The sequence below is a fragment of the Protopterus annectens genome, chromosome 7.part0 (assembly GCF_019279795.1).
Source record: "Protopterus annectens isolate FY-2018-M chromosome 7.part0, PAN1.0, whole genome shotgun sequence".
NCBI lineage: Eukaryota > Metazoa > Chordata > Ceratodontiformes > Protopteridae > Protopterus > Protopterus annectens.
The window spans coordinates 862211057-862230760 of NC_056739.1; the positions used below are offsets into that span (position 1 = coordinate 862211057).

At 40.2% G+C, this 19704-nt stretch overlaps 1 protein-coding gene across 2 annotated transcripts in view; it reads left to right on the forward strand.

Moving 5' to 3' along the window:
- Positions 1 to 19704, forward strand: part of LOC122806743 (ATR interacting protein) — a 1230392-nt gene that overhangs the window by 143492 nt on the left and 1067196 nt on the right. For both annotated transcript variants that reach the window (XM_044077416.1, XM_044077417.1), the window contains exons 2-3: positions 1746 to 2244; positions 3679 to 3761. In XM_044077416.1, coding sequence (XP_043933351.1) covers positions 1815 to 2244; positions 3679 to 3761 — 513 coding nt within the window. In that variant the 5' untranslated portion in view covers positions 1746 to 1814. The remainder of the gene's footprint in view (positions 1 to 1745; positions 2245 to 3678; positions 3762 to 19704) is intronic.

The window sequence follows — 19704 nt, forward strand, 5'->3', positions numbered from 1 at the left end:
TCTGTGGCTGCATTGAGAACTGTAGGTCACAATCTTTCTGGCCTATGGCAGGTAATTTAATTTCAAACTTTTTTCAAAGTTAGGTGGATTGGGTTAATCTGTTCACTTCCAGTATCCTCTGTTAAAACATATACATTTAAACAGTTACAATAATACATGTATATTTTTTTTCTGTCCAGCAGGGCACACTGTTGGTACATTTCTAACATAAGCAGCTTTACAAATACATTTTTCAACACCAGCATCTGTGCAAATCAGTTTGATATACAAATGACATATTATTCTTTACAAAATTCCAGCTAGCATATGTTACACTTCCGCTGCCCTACTTCTCTTGGCATAGCTGGCTGTACTTTACATAGTCTCACTTCCTACTTTGTTAAACAACAGACAAAAATCTGAGGTATGTTAGAGGTTGCTGCATTATGGGTAAGGGAGGAGCTCGGGAGTTTTTTGGTGGGTATGAGCTTAAGTAATGGCTGAGTTGGATCTGAGGATCGAAGCTGAACTTGTCAATTGAGGAAGAATGAAAATGGACAACACAGATGGAACGTTATTGTGAGTACATAACTTTTTTATGCTTCATATCTCCATTATCCAGGGTTCAGTTCTGACTTACAGTTAATCATTTTGGAATTTAGGTGGCTTTTTCATCTCTGGGTTTTCTGTAGCTGCTGTGGTTTTCTTCTACCTCCTCAAATAATGCTAGTTTGATTGGTTACTCTAACCACTCCCTTTATTATATACTTAGCCTTGTGGCCTGGGCTGTGACTGGAAAGCATCTACAAGGAATCAGTTCAGTTAACTGGTTAAACAGGCACATTTTATTTATTTGACTAATTTAGTCCCACTAGGCCTGTGGCTTATTTTTTGGGGAGACAAGGCAGTATTTGTGCTGACTTGTGGAAACTGTGCTAGGGCACAAGGAAAAATTCTCCTTTTCTTTTTGATAAGTGCCATGGGATCATCTTTTACATCACCTAATCAACCAGCACCTTGGACCTTTGTTCGTTGTCTTATCTGAAGGACCGATGTGCAAATTTTTCTGTTAATTATATTTTCAGTTTTTATTTTGATTTGCACCATCATTTAGAGCCATTTTTGCACCGATATATGAACAGATCCACATTTGTTGAGGTACCAGTATGAAAGAATGACGGAGCAAATCCAAACGAGTATTTAGACTGGTTAATCCAGTCTGTGGTGCCTGTTTTTAATGTTTTCATTTAGAACTAATAGCGCACCTTTCTTTGAATGCTTTGCAGATGGGGGGTACTTACCGTGATATCTGACCGAAACAGATTTATTTCTTCTCAGTAGAAAATTTCACTGATGTAATTACAGTATGCAGCAGCGTGAGATTGACATTAATTTATGTTTTGTGGTTTCTTCAGTTATTTCTAACATTTTCCTTTTTTGTTTACTCATTCTCTGGTGATGTGGCTATCAAATGTACATCATTCAAAATTTATGAAACTGTTCAGTTATTCTCATTTAACTTTCTTACTACTGAGCATTAATATGTTTGCAAAGTATCTTGCTGATTTTGCACATCAAAGACTCTCTTATAAACATATAAATAGTACACCACACCATGGTTAAATGGCTTAGAATTATAGTTTTCAGATATTTGCATTGTCATTGTACTGTTAAAGCTGTTTTAAGTACTTGATTATGGACTGAATTTTAAGTGTGATAATTGCAAAATTTCAGGCATGCTGAGGCTGATGTTCTGCTCTTTTTAGGTTTGTTAATACTAGGATGCCTGCAGTGACAGGTGCATCGTACATAAGTTCGTGGCTGGTTATTGGAGGATGTCCATGAACCCACACTTTGGAAACAAGAGGAGGAGCAGCACAATGCTGTACACTGTAGATCAAGCACAAGTGAGCAGACCAACATGTGCATTTCAGGGGACATCTGCACGAAGTAGGAATTCAAGCCATTCTGCTGCTTTATTACCAAGCAAACGGCATAGAGGCTTGGAAACAAAGCTTCCACAAGGGCATGAAGATCCTTTTGGCGATAATGAGGACTTCACAGCTGATGATTTGGAGGAAATAGAGATCCTTGCCACTCAAGCTTTAACTCAAGGACTAAATCAGGCAAATTCCAGTAAGAACACAGAAACCATTACAGCCACTGGTACCAGGGTCACAGGTTCATTCGCTGATGAGAACTTGAAAGGCAGAGAGAGCAGATTTTTGAATGCAGCTCTTGACAGCAGCGAAAAGCGAAGAGCAGGTCTGTATGGTCTTTTGAGTAACCTGATTTGAATATTGCAGTATGTTGGGATTCACTTCATAGCACTGAAAATGAGAAAACTTTATAATATAGAAGACCAAAACACTGAAACTTCAAAACACTGAAAACACATCATGCATATACTGAGTTTAAACAACATAAATCATAGCACTTTCCACCATGTGTAAGCAGGGGGGGGGCTGTGCCCCCCACACCCCCTGCTACTTACACTTGGTGGAAAGTGCTATGATTTATGTTGTTTAAACTCTGTATATGTGTTTTGAGCTTTGTGTTTTGAAGTGAATCCATTATGTTGGTATAAAGGATGGGTTGTGCAGACTGTCTGATGGTCATGGTATATTAATCTGTTGTAGTCCTGTTATGTATAAAATGGCAATTCATAACGGTAAACCGATACGAGTTGCAAGTCCAAGATATCTTGACTGTTTTTATTCTCATTTTGAAATGACATGGACCCCCATAATATTGTGGACAGTAAGCGGTTATTTCATTTTCACATTTTAACAGCCTACACAAAAGACAATACATAGAGGACTTCCTTGGCAGTCCATGGAGCAAGCCATTTTGTTTTAAAATGTGTGTTTCTGTCTAAACATACAAATGAAAGGGAAGGAGGTGCAATTTTGGGGAGGGAGCATCATGGTGGTTTAAGGCACATAAGGCCAATACTCCATTGGTTGGAGAGAGACTGGTTTTCATTACAGTGAATATGACACAAAATGGCTAGAGGTAATCTGAGGCAAGTTGCTTTGAAGCAGGAAGGTAATGTATGTCCTCTCGCTCACCTTCAAGTCGAGTCAGTGTTAGATGATCAGTCATTTGTGAAGTCTTGTTTGTAAGAACTCGTTTAGGGACTTGCAAGCTAACAGCTCGGGTTTAAATTTGCAAAAGTAATTAAAAGACCTTTTAAATTCTGTAAGGGATTTTAAAGTGCTTAATCACAGCTGGTATCCTGCTTTCACTCTCTAGGCAGTATCTGAATAACATCTCTATCCTCTTACTTATTATTATTGCTATTGTTTATGAGGGGAAAGGTTCTGTCTAGTTGCTAAATTTATATTAATGTAATATAATAAAAACAAAGCGACTTTTACATATTCTACTTCCTTGTACATATTCTACGGCTAAAGAGCCCAGCAAACTTAAGAATTGTGGAAATACTAATACTAAGGAATGTGCTCTAATGTTTGGTCATAGGTCATTAGTGCCCACGATTCTGCTAATAGTTATGCAGCATGCTTGTATTCTGAAATGTATTACTGCATGGAGCACAAAGAAATACATTTATAAACATCAGTCCAAGCCAACTTTTAAGGAGAACCATATGGTAGTATCGTATAACAGCATGAAATGAGCTGCCTCTGTTATTGAAAAAAACATAAATCATTAATGCAGCTTTTTTTTTTATACTAGGAAGTTTCATGGGAATCCCTAAAGATGTTGATACCTTTGCATTTGAGGTTCTTCAAGAGCAACATGATGAGCTTAAACAAAAGGTATTTTCATCCTAATCTGACTAAGCAAGTAAACAGTTTTGTTTCCTAGTACCTGTAGGAGCACTTTTTTACTTTTATTTAATCTTCTAGCATTCTCTGCTTATGTTTTGTCATGCCAGCCTGCTTTTCTGCATTGCCTACCTGTTGACTGGTCTGGGAGTCATGACATTTAACTTTGACTTGTGGATACCCTGACATTCCATGGCATGTTGCTTGCTAAATTCTCAAAGGTTAGAAGTGCTTTAAGAGCAGTGATTTTATGGAATGGTGTGGAAGAGGGGGCTGATTTGGACCTTGTGAAGTTATCCATCTACTTTGCCTTTTGCTATGTACTGTTTGCTGACTGACCATTTTAAGAATCCTGTTTCTGTCTTTCCGTGCAAAGTAATGTCGTGGAGAGGCAGTCCTCTCAGCAGTCATGACAGTTTTTTTTTTTTCTTTATATGACCTAATCCTGCCTTCATCAGCTGACATGCATGCCTGCTTAAGTGGGGTGGGAGGGTTATTTGCTTTCTTTTTGAGTTTGCATGTTTCCACATAAGGTTGATGAAGGCTGCTGTGTGAAAGAAGCTTGGTAAAGCCAAACACAAATTTATGGCCCATGCACTGTATGCTATATATATCTGTCCTGCATCAGGTGTCAGCGCTGTGGCAGACTGGACTGACTACTTATCTCACCCTAGGAGTGCTAATGTTGGCCACTCCCATTTCCGTGCTGGCTCCTTCAGTTACTGGATTTGTAATCACCTCCAGATAACGATCTGGTGTTCATCCCTCTGAGCCACAAAGATGGCCTTGATGTGAGTGCTTGGCCATTACCTTGGTGACCCATTAGGGGGAGTTCAGCTCTTCTCTCTCTCTCTCTCTGACTTGCCTTGTTTTTTTCATGCATAAGGTGTATTGATAACATGACAGCTGACATATACATTCTACCCAGTGCCCTTTAAAATGTTTTGTTCTGTCCACAGCAGATTTCCAGCCTTTGCTGAGCACCAGCCTGCATTTGATTACATTGATACCAGAGAGAGACTGTTTACTTGGATACCTTCCTTGTCTTACTCTGGCTTTTCAGTATTAGTTTGTTTCTGAATCTGAACTTCCATTGTTTGCATGGAGTCTTAATTGTGTGCCATTTTCCACATTTACTAAGAGAAATGACCCTATGCTCTTCATTTTTTTTATGATTTTTTTTGGTCTGAAATGTATCTTTTGCTGTTATATGCTTTGCAGTTATTTACTTGGTCTTTTTCACAATTCCTTAACAGTTTCTTGCTCTGCATTTTCATACATTTTTGTTTTTTTTTTTGTGCTTATTTGTCTTAGCTGTTCCCCCCCCCCCCCTCTCTTCTGGAAAAGGCTGCTGTGAGTTCCATAGCTGAATTCTTGCTTCTCCCTAAATGTATTTTCAGATGCAGTATCTGTTACTAGTTTTTGCATGAACTAAATTTCCAGCTGATAAAACATCACCTGTTGAACCATTAAAATTTCAATAATTTTTATTCACAAACAGCAAAGCTTATAGGGCATAGCCCTTCCGCTGTGCAGATGAATGTGTTTCACTGTTGCAGTCATCACATTTGGGTTATCTGCTTGCAGTAGCCCTCAGCCTGATTATCAAAGTCTTGGGTCTTGCGCTGTGACGTCAGGTAGTCAGGGGTATAAAGCATGCAGCCGATGCCATTATATCAGTCTTTCTTGCCGTGCGGTGCCTGAAGCAGTTCGCAAGTGCTGGTTGGCCGACTCCTGAAATTTTCATTTTTGAGTTTCAGAACCGAAGTTTTCAACTAAAACTACCCCATTGGGGAAACTTTTTCTTGCTCTAAACCGATGTCAGTAAAAGTCAGTAATTGTATTTCTTGTGGAAAGCGAATACCTCGTAAAGATTTTCATTCGTACTGTATTCCTTGCCTAGGCCCTGACCAAGACGTACCTCGCTGTCGGTTTTGTGCCTTATTTAAACCACGAACTATTCGTCGTCAGTACATTTTTGCTTCTAAATATTTTAGTACTCGGTTCAATTATCCAGATATGTCGTCGTAAGCCACCAGACTACCGTTATTCCAAAAAAAGCGCAAAGATAAAGACAGAGACGGGCCGCATAGGTCCAAAACTGCCGACGATGCTTCTCCTAAGCTAGTTGCCAGTTTGCCGGTACTCAGTGAGGCGCTTTCGCAGCCCTTGATACCCACTAGTTCAGATATGCAGGCCTCAACTGAGACCCATTCGGAGTCAAGTATGCCGTGAGATGCTTCAACTGTGGAACCTGCAGATGTCTCTACCTAGGATGGGTCTGGAGCGGCTGTGCAGGCACCGGCTTCTGAGGTGTATTCTGGCCTATTGGCTTGCATATTAAACCAACACCATCTTCTTCTAGGCCTAAAACTCGAACCATGCCTAGGAAACCGAAGCCCAGACCGCATGGTCAGGCCTCTATGCCTAAAAAACAAATAAGAATGGCTGAAGACCTTATTACTTTAATCAGGGGAAGCCATCCTTCCCCCTCTGAGACCTAGGACTGAATTTGCTTATGATACTTCTGACCAGGATTCGGAAATTTCTCTCTCCTCTGATGACCAGGATTTTCCCTTATCTACCTATGAGGATTCTGATGCAGATGACTCTATTCCCTATGCTTCTCCCCCAGAGGATTTTTCTTTTGGTGAAATCTTGCATACTCTTAGGGAGAATTTTCACTTTCTGATTCTAAAAAGAGGCTTAGAGATTTCTTACTCCTGCCCAAACACAGGCCTTTAGCTATCCCTCCTGTGCTGGACATTGTTGACTATGCCTTTTCAGAATCTAGCTTGGCCCCTGACTCTTCACCTCGTGCTCCCAGAAAACCTGATAGATATTACATGGTTCCTGATTCTCACAAGTTCCTTTTTAAAAATCCTACTGCGGATCCTGAAACCATTTCACAGGGACCCAAGGGCATTCCTACCCCCTCTGATGGAGATTCCAGGGCCCAGATAGATGGGGTAAGAAGGTATACACCTCTGCAACCTTGGCCCTCAGGGCCTTAAATTGCCAGTTTCATATGTTAAAGTATCAGCAGCATATTATTGGATTGCTTAAGCAGAAAATTATGTTGATTCCTGATTGTGCTGAAAATAAGGATTTAATGCAATCGTCTGAACAGGTTGGAAAACATACTTTGCATTGTGGTTTTGATTCACTAGAGGTATCTTGCAGGGCTGCTGCCACCAGGTCTGTACTTAGAATGCATGCTTGGCTTAAGGAGCAATCTTTGCCAGATCATGTTAAAACTAAATTGCTGGAAACTCCCTTAAATCAGGACCACCTGTTTGGCGACAAAACAGAAGTTCTTAAAAAGATGGAGGAAAAAGCTAAATCTATGCAAACTGTTAAAAATTTGTTACAAGTGCAGCCTCCTAGAGTTAGTAGGCATTGGCCCTCAAAAAATTGGTCCTTTCCTGCCTCTTCCAGTCCTTCTCAGTTCAAACCCAGAACCAGCAGAACACACAGGCTTCAGTCCCAGGGTACTCACAGGACTAAGCAGTGGGGGGCTCCCACTTCCAAATCGGGGAGTAGTAAGACCCCCCCCCCCATGGTAAGCTATCTGAATGACCTAACTTTAAAACTTCCAAGCACTTTTCAACTGACTGCTCCTTTAGGAGGAAAGATTGCTTCGCAAGCAAAAAACTGGGAACTCATTATCCAGGACAAATGGATTTTAAGCATACTTTTCCCAACGATACAGATTTCACTTCCACATGTTACCAACCCAAAACGGTTGGCCAGCTCTACCCCCAAATCAGTGGGCAGAGGCTCAAAAGCAAGTACTCTCTCCGTTAAGATTAAAGGCTATTCAGACTGTACCAGAAGAGGAAAAGGGACAAGGTTTCTACTCAAGACTTTTCCTGGTACCTAGAAAGGACAACTCATGGCGTTCTATCCTGGACCTGTCTATCCTAAACACCTTTTTGGTGATTCCAAAATTCAAGGTGCTAATTCTTCATCAGTTGCTTCCCATGATAGACAAAGATGCCTGGTTGGCAACACTGGATTTAAAGGATGCCTACCTGCACATCCCAATCAGGGAGTCTTGCAGAAGATACCTACGCTTCAAAGCAGACTGCATGCACTATCAGTTCTCTGCACTGCCCTTTGGCTTATCTACTGCGCCCAGGGTATTCACAAAGTGCCTATCTCCAGTCATTGCATTTTGCAGCAATGAAATATTCAAATATACCCATACCTGGACAATTGTTTAATTCAGGCAGAAAGCCAGGACATACTTTTGAATGATCTGGCGTTTGTACAAAAGGTGTTGAGTTGTCTGGGGTACACCATAAACGAAAAGAAATCACATCTGGTACCCTGTCAGCAAATTATATTCCTGGGAGCAAGCTTGAACAAAACTCCCAGATGGCTTTCCTCACGCCAGAGAAGCAAATTCATTTGACAACTTACTTCAAACTAGTGGCCAGAAACAAAAACCCTGCTATCTGGGATTCATGGCCTCATGCATTCTACTAATTCCATATGCGAGACTGCATATGAGGAAACTGCAAGGTATCTAAAAAGCATATGGTGTCAACATTCTCAGGATCTAGAAGCAATGATTCCTATCCTACCTTGCCTACGGTTAGAATTCCTTTGGTGTGCAGAGGCCTGCCACCAAAACAAGGGACTACCATTCACTCTACCTCTTGCCGCCCAAACCCTAACAGACACATCAGACTATGCATGGGGGGCTCACCTGGCAGGGAAGTGCATTCAGGGCAAATGGAGCCCAAGTCAAATGCACCTGCATATCCATCAAAAAGAAATGTTAGATGTACAGAATGCTCTGACAGCCTTCAAGGACCACATTCTTCCAGGACAATTAATGGTAAAGACTTGACAACACCACCATTATGTGGTACATAAACAAGCAGGGGGGGGGGTACCCATTCTTACCCGCTCTGCAGACTAGCCATGGCTCTGTGGAACACAGCCTTGAGCTACCAAGTGCATCTGCAGGCTCAATTCCTGCCAGGAAAACTAAATACACTGGCAGACGAACTAAGCAGAAATCTCATGGACCCACACGAGTGGAAACTGGAACAAAAGATTTTCAACATGTTGATCAACAAACGGGGGATCCCAGATATAGACCTGTTTGCCTCCCCCCAGAACTACCAATTAGACAAGTTCTGCACAAGGACTCCCCACAAACAAGCTTGGAAAGTGGATGCTGTGTCCTTCAGCTGGAAAAATCTATTAGTTTATGCCTTTCCTCCTCTGCCTCTTCTCTCCAAAGTGTACTACTAAAGATCAAACAGGACAAGCCAAGGATGATACTGATTGTACCAGACTGGCCACACCAACATTGGTACCCCCTCTTGCGCAGTGTGTCACAGCTGGCCCCATGGCACCTACCTCAGACCCCTACCCTGCTGTCTCAGCTGGGGAGCCAGATTCTGCACCCCCAGCTTCAAACCCTGAACCTGGCAGCCTGGCTAATTACCTAATCTCTCAGTTACCATCCCTCAGTAAACAAGTGTTGGATATCATTTTGGAGGCAAGGAGGCCTAGTACTAGGAAATCTTATGCTGAAAAATTGAAAATATTCTGTGCCTGGAACCAAACTCAAGGGATGGCCACAGCAGCGCCCAATTTACCTCCGATTTTTCAATACTTAACTGAGATGCTTCACAAAGGCATTTCTTTTTCCTCCATCAAAATTCACACCTCAGCCATTTCAGCTCATTACAACACAGAACCACCCCTCTTTTCTCACCTACTGCTCAAGCAGTTCCTCAGAGGGGCCAAAAGCTTTAAGGCCACCCAGGAGAGCCCCAATTCAAGCCTGGGACCTTGATTTTATACTGGAAAAACTCACTCTTCCTCCTTTTGAGCCAGCTGCATCTGCAGAGTTAAAATTCCTTTCCTGGAAAACAGCTTTCCTTTTAGCAGTCACCTCAGCAAGAAGGTTATCTGAATTACAGACCCTTATGGCAGTGGAGCTTTTCATCATCTTTCATGTGGACAGGGTGTCCTTCAGGACCAATCCCTCTTTCATGCCCAAGGTGGTATCCAGTGTGGCTCTTAATCAGTCCATTCATTTGCCAATTTTCTTTACTAATCCACAGAACAAAGGGGAATGGATACTGCACTCCTTAGATGTGCACAGACAGCTTAGATTTTACTTGGACAGGACTAAACCTGAAAGGAAATCTGAACAACTGCTGGTGCCATTTGCTGCAGGGGCAGAGGGGAAGGCTATTTCAAAGCAAACCATTTCTAAATGGATAGGCCATTGCATTAATTTCTGCTGTAAGCACCATAGAAAACCTTTCTCACAGGGGATTAGACCCCATTCAACCAGGGCTGCATCTACCTCTACAGCCTTTCTCAGAGGTGTCCCTACCAGAGACATCCTAGAAGCTGCTACCTGGAGTTCTGTACATACTTTCACCAAGCATTACCATTTGCCAATTTTCTCTAAATCCAGAGCTGGCTTTTGCCACTGCAGTCTTGTAGGGCCTTATAGCTGGTCCTAATGCTATCTAAATTCCTCCTCCCATCCTTGGCTTTGGGAATCTACCCAAATGTGGTGACTGCAACAGTGAAACACTAAGAAAATAGTACAGTTGTTTACACTTACCAGAAATGTAGATGTTCGAGTGTATTCACTGTTGCAGTCCTGGTTACCTTCCCTCCAGCCCCCTGACTTCGTTTGGCTACACCTCTATTCCCCTTTACTATACTTAAAAGGTTTTTTGCAACCGACGCAGGACCCAAGACTTTGATAATTGGGCCTGACTGAGGGCTACTGCAAGCAGATAACCCAAATGTGATGACTGCAACAGTGAATACACTTGAACATCTCCATTTATGGTAAGTGTACACAACTGTACTTTTGAATAACTCATTAATGACAACTCATTTAAACATTTGTTTTAAAATACATGTGACGCAACCCTCCAATCACAACTCTGATCATTAAATGATAAAACATTATTTAACCATTTGCAAATATTAAAGAACAGCACTATATGAAATTCATTTAAAATATAAAATAAACTCAAACCAAATGTTATATATAACATATGTAGCAAACATCCGTTACTTCTACTGCATTTGTTTTCAAGTAAAATTGGTTCTAAATCAACAGTTTTATTAACCCCTGGGTACTTGTCAGCTTCTAACCTTAAAATCCATTTATATTCTCTAACCTGTAAGGTGTATCAATTCCTACCTCCCACATTTTTAGTAATGATGTCAGTGACTCTATAGCTAAAATCGTGATGATTGCCATATTCAGATATGTGAGCAACTAAGGCATCTGTTGAAATATTCCTCCGTATTTCCGAATGATCAGTTATTCAGTCTTTCAATTTTCTATTATACTTTCCTATGTAAAAAAAAAAAAAACGGAACACTTTGCACATGTTGCAAGGTAAACAATATTATTAGTATTGCATGTTGCATAACAACAAAAAGTATATTCCTTCAGTGTTTTAGGATGGATGAATTTACTTTCCCTAACAAATGTATGCTTACAACAACTACAGTTACAGCATGGAAAAGTGTCTTGCTTTGTAGTTGTCTATTAGCACTACCAAAGCCATGTCTCATCTTTCTATAACAATCTTTGCTTTAGATTTTTACAGTTCCTATATGCAAAGCTTGGTTTACACTCAGTAATATGGTCACGCTCAGGCATAGACCTTAGGATATTCCAGTCCTTTGCTATAATATTTGTAGTGTCAGCAGTCCTAGAGTTATATGTGGTAACATTTCATGGTAGTGTCTTTCTCATCCTTTCATTAGATGTCGTTTGCCTTCTAAAATATGGACAAGCTCTATGCTGTCTTTAGCTTCATTTAATCTAGACTTTTTATACCCTCTTTCTATAAACTATATGATATTTCCTTAAGTTCTGTTAAGAGGTCATTTAAATAAGCGAGCAACTAAGAAAATTGTAACATAGCCTCAGGGTGCAACTTTTTCGATAACCAATAGTGAACTGCGGCTAGGGGAGCAGCCCCCTTGTCAACCAATAGCATTTACCACCAAGGAGGTTTTTCGGACTCCACCTACATTGCAAAAGCTCAACTTCCAGGAGAAGATAGAACCGTGTTTGAGGGCTCAAGGGGGCGGTCCCTTGGGAGAAAGGATGGCATTGCAGTGAAGTGGAAGTACAGCGGCCCCCAGAGCAAAACTAAGCAGAACCGTCCAAGTTAACAAGTAGAATGGATACGTTAAATGTTAATCTATCAGATTCCGAACTGACCCTGGATATGATGTCTCTGTATTAAGTAAAGGACTACAATATATCCCCTTGAGCATGGATGCCATCGTTGAAGCTTTGACTGATCTGAAGCTTTTGACAAGAGGTATTAATTTAAAATTGATTTTAATGACACTGCTGAGATTATAAGTATGAACTTTAAGAAATGTAGTATGTTTGTACCCAGTAGCTTCCCTGTTGTAGCAGCCTTTGAAAGCATATGTGAACAGGAATTATGGCAATTATATGATGATAAATTGAAAAAGAAGTTTTATAATTTGACAGTTAATGAGAATAAAGCACTAAAAACTTAGAATGTAATACTAATATTTGTATAACACAAGCAGAGAAAGGCGGCTCAGTGGTTATTATGAATACTAAAGATTATCTGATGTTAATGAATAAATTTCTTTCTGATGCAAATACATTTGTAAAACTAGAAATGAATTAAAAAAAATATTTCTGTAGTTAACTGCATCTCATAAACAATCATATTAAGTAATGATATATCAGTTGAACTGTTTAACTACTAAACAGTGCCCTGCCCAATTATTCCGATTTTGTATGGATTATCAAACCGAGATCCATAAGAGTGTAGTACCTATTGTCTCTGGGAAAGGGTGGGTAACTGAGCCTTTCTCTCTCTCTCTCTTTACATTCATTATTATTAGGAGGTATGGTGAACAAAATTGAGTTACATCAGGGATATGTGGGATTTTTAAATGAAATTCTGTAAATGGTATAAACAGAATGTCGAACTTTATTTTCTGTTGGTAACACTTTATATAAATTCTTTATTCACAGTTAACCTGAATGAGAATGGCTTGGATGCCATATATAGTTTCCTGCGACAAATCTCTGATATGGATAGTAGAAATATAAATAATATGATTCAGCTGTTGGAAGCAATGCTGATGAATAACATATTTAATTTTAATGGTCAATTATATCACCAAAGTCAGGAGTATTGATGGGGACTGCAGTGGCAAATTGTTATGCAAATATAGTGTTAGATCAATAGGAGAGGGAACTTGTTGATGGTGGCCATGCTGAGCATTAGTCTAAGTTGCTTTTTTTATGTTTGTTTTGTTGATTTTTTTTTTTTTATATTGAAGGGTAGTGAAGTTGAGTTGGTAAGTTTTGTTAAATATGTAAATATATCTACTAACTTCTTGGAAATTTACATTGACATTTTTACCAAATCAGATTGAATTTTTGGATGTAAGAATAGAGAATAAAAAAGGAAAGATTGTTACTAGTGTTCATAAGAAGAATTTGCATGCTAATTGTTACACTCATTGGAACAGCATGCATACACCCCGTGTTTTTGGGAGAATACTTAACAGCCAGCTTCTTAGAGTGAGCAGGTTGAACACTGAGCAGGATGAGTGCAATAAACACATTTTTGAGACAATTCGATTTTATAGAAAGAAGGTATGAAAAGTCTAGATTAAATGAAGCTAGAGACAGGGTGCTTCAACAAAGGCAGCATAGTGCTCATCCATATTTTAGTAGGGAAGTGACATCTAATGAAAGGATGAGAAAGACACTACCACGAAAGAATAAGTTTAGATATGTTACCACATGCAGACGTTAGAAATATTATAGCAAACGACTGGCATATCCTAAGGACTATGCCTGAGAATTGTTTTGAAAATTAGAAAATTCAAAGACTGAATAATTGAACATTTCGGAAATCCGGAGGAATATTTCAACAAATGCCTTAGCTGTTCACATATCTGAATAATGGCGATAGTCATGATTTTAAGTTTAGAGTCATTGATATCGTTAATAAAAATGCGAGAGGTAGGAGTTTAAATAATACCTTACAGGTTAAAGAATATAAATGGATTTTAAGGTTAGAAGCTGACAAGTATCCAGGGGTTAATACAACTGTTGGTTTAAAACCAATTTTAGTTGAAAAGCAAATGCAGTAGAAATAACGGTTTGTTACATATAATATTGGTTTGAGTTTATTTATGTTGTTTTACATGATTTTTATGGAGTGCTGTTCTTTATATTTAAATGGTTAAATAATGCTTTATTATTTAATGATTAGAGTTGTGATTAGAGGGTTGTGTCGCATGTATTTTAAAACAAATGTAATTAAATGAGTTGTCATTCATGAGTTATTCAAACTGCGCTAAGGAAGGGCTGTGCTTGAAAGCTTTGCTGCTGTTTCTGAATAAAAAAATATTGAAATGTTAATGGTTTTAGCAGGTGATGTTTTATCAGCCTGAAGTTTGGTTCATGTTTGCTGCGTCTTCTAGGCTGGTTTACCGCTGCCAGTATCCTTCTTGTTTGTTGGTACTTACTTGTTTTTACCATGATTGTTGTTCACTGTGCTGACTTTTATCAGAACCGATTTTTTGCCAGTATTTTAAAAGCTACAGTTAAAGTTAATTGGAAGCAAGTTTGAGTGGTAGTTATCGAAAGCAAAGGTTCTGGTTTGAAACTAAATCCAAAATGTGATCACAAAATCATCCTTATCCAGACCAGACATACTTTGTGTAATATAATTGGCCAGATCACCTTAAAATTGACTGAGGTATATGTTAAACTTTTGATTTTATAAGTTAAACGCACACAGTTTGTGCTTAAAGGTTTATTACCTAGAGACGGGGCTTCCACCTCTATTGCTTTTTGGGCTAGACACTTCAGTACCTAGGTCAGGGTCTTCAGACTGTTATAAACCTAATGAAAAGGATAGTACTAGGGGGAAGGATAGGTTTCAAACTTGAGGACGATGTGGAGAAATCTCTTACAAGGACTGTACCCCACCCCCATCTAAGAGCTAGAATAGTCTGCTTTTTTCATGCTGTTGCTTTTGCAGGTGATGCAAAGCTTCCAAGTTTTAGATACTCCACTTCTAAGACTTTCCAGGAAAGTTGGTGTTTCTTTTTTTTCTGAAAATGAGCTCTGTGAGTACACAGCTTTTAGGTTGTCATCTGTAAAATTTATCAGATCTTTTCTGCTCTTTTGAAGTTTATTAATTGCACTTCTCTTGGATTATGCAGAGATGATGGGCTGTTCTGAAAGTGCAGCGGGCGATCGTTCTCATCCCTTCTCTGGTTCCAGGGAAATAACGGGCACTTTCTCTGCCCTAGCTTTCTGAAGTCTCTTCACTGGCCATTGTTTCAGCTGCAGTGTTGATAAGACAGTAAACCACCCAGCAGGAGTTAGGGTATGCATTGACAGAAGTGTGTGTTGGTTGTAGTATGGACTGGGGCCACAGCCCTTTTAATTCAGTACCCCCCCCGGTCTGTGATGCCATTGAAGTTTGTGGTCTCAGCACTGATTTGCTTGATGCTCTATATCATTCTGGCCCGAATACCCAGGGCTATGCCTTTGAGACTGTATTTGTGCCGATACTATCTGTGCAGTTGTTCATTTTTGAGCCTTCAGACCTAGGTTGTGGTTTGCTGAGGTTTTTGGCTGTAATGTGTGAGGTCATCTGGTCAGTGCTAAGCTCTGTGTTGGCTCTGATGGTTGTCAAATTTGAATGCTTTCTGTGAGTGCCCATGGATGTGAGTATTACTTCTGTGTTCATTTCCACATTGATGTTCCAGACTTTCTGCATGTGCTGTCCTCTGTGACTGCAACTGTGTCACTCAACCTGAATTTCTTTCCCAGCTGTTGAGGCTGTGCAGTCTTTTTAACAGCAGGAGAGCTACCCATGGGATTGCCAGAATCTATTTGGTTTGAGTCCAACTTCTTCCCTCTCCTTCTCAGAATTCTGTCCTCAAAGGAGAGGTAGGAAGTGCATATGTAAGAGGAAACATTGACTTCATTTTGGAAATATTTTGTACCAGACAATGGTAATGGAGATGCCAATTCCACACCATTCCACCTTGGATGATCCCAGTCTTGGAAATGAGGCAGAAGGAGAAGGGAGGATAGCCCAGATAACCCACATCACCTCCACAAAAATATTTCAAGTCCTTCCTGGCTGTCCTGCAGCCTGTTAGATAGTTCCACCTGCTTACATGATGATTGCCCTTCTCCTCAGGAAGGTATGAATTGTGACTGCAGTCCTGAAGAGGACATACAAGAGCTTTCTGCCTCCCGAGACTAGGAATTGTTGAGTTCAGGCTCTAGTGATTAATTCTGAAGCTGCGTCTGCAGCTCTTAAAAGGACCCTTCTACCCATAGCCCTGCTGACCACCCCAGTGATAATGAATCCAGTGGGTTTAATAGCTTTGGAGAAGCATATTTGTCTTTAAGCTTTGATATAAAGATGCTAAACTATCTTGTGTATTGATACCACCAAGAGCTTGCTGATAAGCTGTGCAGGTCACTGAAAGACTTGATTGACAGTGACCTCTGAGTTTAAGCTATGTTCACAGACAAAACTGATTTAATCTAAATATAACCTCCCAGTGCATGTAGCTTGCAAATCTGTTGGTAGCACAACTATGATAGCAGTTGCTGGTGTTGCTGTTCTCTAGTCATGCTTTGCTGATATTTTTCTGAGAGTTTCCTTAATATCCCTGTAATGTGTCTGCTTTGTTTGGATTCAGGGTTAAGGAAACATTGGAAGATGTGGAAAATGAAGCGAAGTCTTAGTACTGTTGGGTTGAACTTTCACATGACTCAATGACTCTTTTCTGGGATGCAGGAGTCCATTCCTCTAGTTGTGATGGAAGAGTGTGTAATTGCAACAAGGAAGTCTGAGGTCAGGGAGGGAGTGTCCATTAAGGCCAAGGTAATTTCTAGAGCAGATGCCATTTCATGGCTATAAATCCATAACCAGGGGTCCAGTGATCCTGTGGCTTGTGGGTGTCAGACTAATCCCTTAGGGTTTGTCTGAGTATGGCTCTCTTTGTAGGCATTTGGAAGTTTTGTTCTTCCACTTATCTGCCTGGCTGGCTGTCATGCAGGACAAGTGAATTCAGACTGTAATATCCAGAAGCTGTATAATTCCCTTTCACATCCCACCTAGGCCACAGTCTTTGTCCTTTGTAGCCCACCCTGACAAGAGGTCTTGTACCTCATTAAAAAAGCCAATCGGGAAATCAAACGAGAAGTAGATAAAAAATTGGGCAGCAACTGAATGTGCCAAAAAAAAAAAAAAAAAAAAAAGAATATAAGGTGAAGGACCAAACGTAAAGGCAAGGAATGTGGCAAATGCATAAATATAGTTGCAAGTTTAGAAAACTTCTGGAAGGAACTGTATGTCGATCAGGAAGGAATGCAGGAATGGTTAAGGAGAAGCGAATTCAAACCAATTGATGAAATGTTAATATTGGTGGCCCAAGACTGTGGGCTACATACACGCTGGTTTACAAAGTTCATTGAACATGAGAGAGAAACAGACAAATGTAGGTTTTGTAAAACCGTACTGGAAATGGTCGCACACCTTGTTGCCGGTTGTGATATACTAATGGCAGAAGGACTGTATACTGAATGGCATAATGTGACAAGACTGTTGCACTGGTGATTGTGCAAACATTATGGTACTGAAGTGGCTGAAAAACACTGGAAACATGAGCCACGAACGTCATAGAAAATGCTGAATTTTATATCACATGGGATCACCCATTACCAACAGTTCAAACGATAGATGCTAGAAAACAACATATAGTGGTCCATGAAAAGACGAAAGTAGCATTGATCATTGAAATCGCCACACCCAGTGACTACAGTGTGTTGCATAGAGAGAAACGGTCCTAAAATATCAGGATCTCCAGGCAGAAACAAGAGTAGTGTGGAAGAATGATACCCAGACAGTTCCAATAGTAGTAGGAGCAATGGATCTTGTAAAAAAGGATCTACAATCGTATTTAGATACGTTACCAATCCATGTAATCACGTGCAAATTGCAGGAGTCATTACTGGGCACATTGTGGGTGCTGCAAAAAGCACTTTTTGGCTGACATCAAGGATTGAGACAATACTAATTTCATGAACTTTAATCATACTTTAACTTGGGAATGGGGTATGTTCCTGTCATAGTACTAGAAACCCAAAAGATTTGGAGAAATGAAAAAGGAAGTCCCAATGAACCAGAAAGGGTCCTGGTATTATTCCAGGTTCTTCTTAGTACCCACAAAAATATTACTGCACTTGATTGCTTAAAAGAATTTGTTCCCAGAAAAATTAGAGGGTCAAGATGCAGTTCTTTTCCTGACTGTCCGAAGGGAGATCAGATGGGCTAACCTGCAAGATGTCTGCCTCCACAGCAAGATCACCAGGGAGTCCATGAAGTTCTTGTGCTTCTTGGCAGGAAGCAGTCTTTTAGTTTGACTCTTCTATTCAGTTCAAGTTCAGCCTCCAGAATGTTCACTGTGTGTCCATTTGCACCAAACCAAAGGCTGCAGTGGGTGAAGGTGTTAACTTACCTGGAGTTCTGACTGCACCAACTCCTAGAAAAACTAGTGACAGCATCAGTCTCTTCAACCATTCTTATTCTTGGGAATTATAGTGAATATTAAAGTCCCAGATGACCCTGTCATAGACTCTCATTCATTGGATACTTGGGGACACTATCTACTTCATTCTCAAACAGTCAGCACTACTTTGCTTCCAAACACTAGGCCTGATTGAAGCAATGAGATATGCATGATGCTTGATTACAGGTTTCTCATGAGAATTGTGCAGAGAACTAAAGGCTCAGTGATGTCAGTTTTGATGGCTCCATTTGTGTGTAACATGACAATTTTGTAAATCATGCAAAGCACACTTACAGTGAGTGATAGTTTGACATTTCAGTCTGGACTGTCCAGTTTAGGACTGTCCAGTTTACCTTCCCTTACCTGTAGTGACTCCTTGTGGACACCTCTATCATGGGAAGAGGGGTACTGGCAAACGCTGTAAATCCAAGGTACATGATTGCAGTCAGAAAACAATTTGGACATTTAGTGTTGTGGAGACTAAGGCAAGCTACCATCTTTAAAGACTTTCTTTATCATGGTGCAGCTGCCATTCACTCCGATAACTAGCACATGCAATTATGGTGTATAAATAAGCAGGGGGTCCTCCTCTTCTCCTTCATTGAAAAGCAGTGAAGGTGTAAAAGTAGTCTACAGTGACCATATGTTTTTTTTTTTTTTTTTTTTTTTAATTGCTACTTGTATTGCTGGGGAAGCCAGTTCTGCTGTGAGCAGGCTTGGCAATTTTCTGATTCCACATGAGTGATCTCATGCTTTGTCAGCAGTACAGAGGCTCTTCCATTACTAGAGGGGAAGCATTACTGTGACCTGTCTGCATCCCCAACCAACACCAAATGCATAACTTTTCCCCCAATCCCCTTTTGGAGAAAGATCCAGAAGTAATCATAATTCCTTATTATCTTCTATTCAAAAGTTCATACTGAAAGCTAAGCAGAATGTCTGAGTCATTCTTATAGGCCTATTATGGCATTAACAAGTGGGGCTTCCCCTACTTTGGCCTCATCTTTTGCAGGAGCATCTGTCTAGGGCCTTTTGGAATCCTATTAACTTGTCTATTTGGCAAGGTTAAATCTTTTCAGCAAGTTGCACAGTTACTGTAGTAATTGCCAGGGACACTGGGATGACGACCTGTGGTCATCCAGATCTTGTGTCTGCTCAGAGATCCAGTAGGAGGAAAACATGGTAGAGCAAATGGACTTGCTTTTCCACTGGTCAAACTTTTTTTTAAAGGGTTAGATTCCTTTTCATCCACAGTGCCTGCTGTTTTGGACTGTGTCTCCTAAATCTTCAGTACATGCCTAAGCTGCTT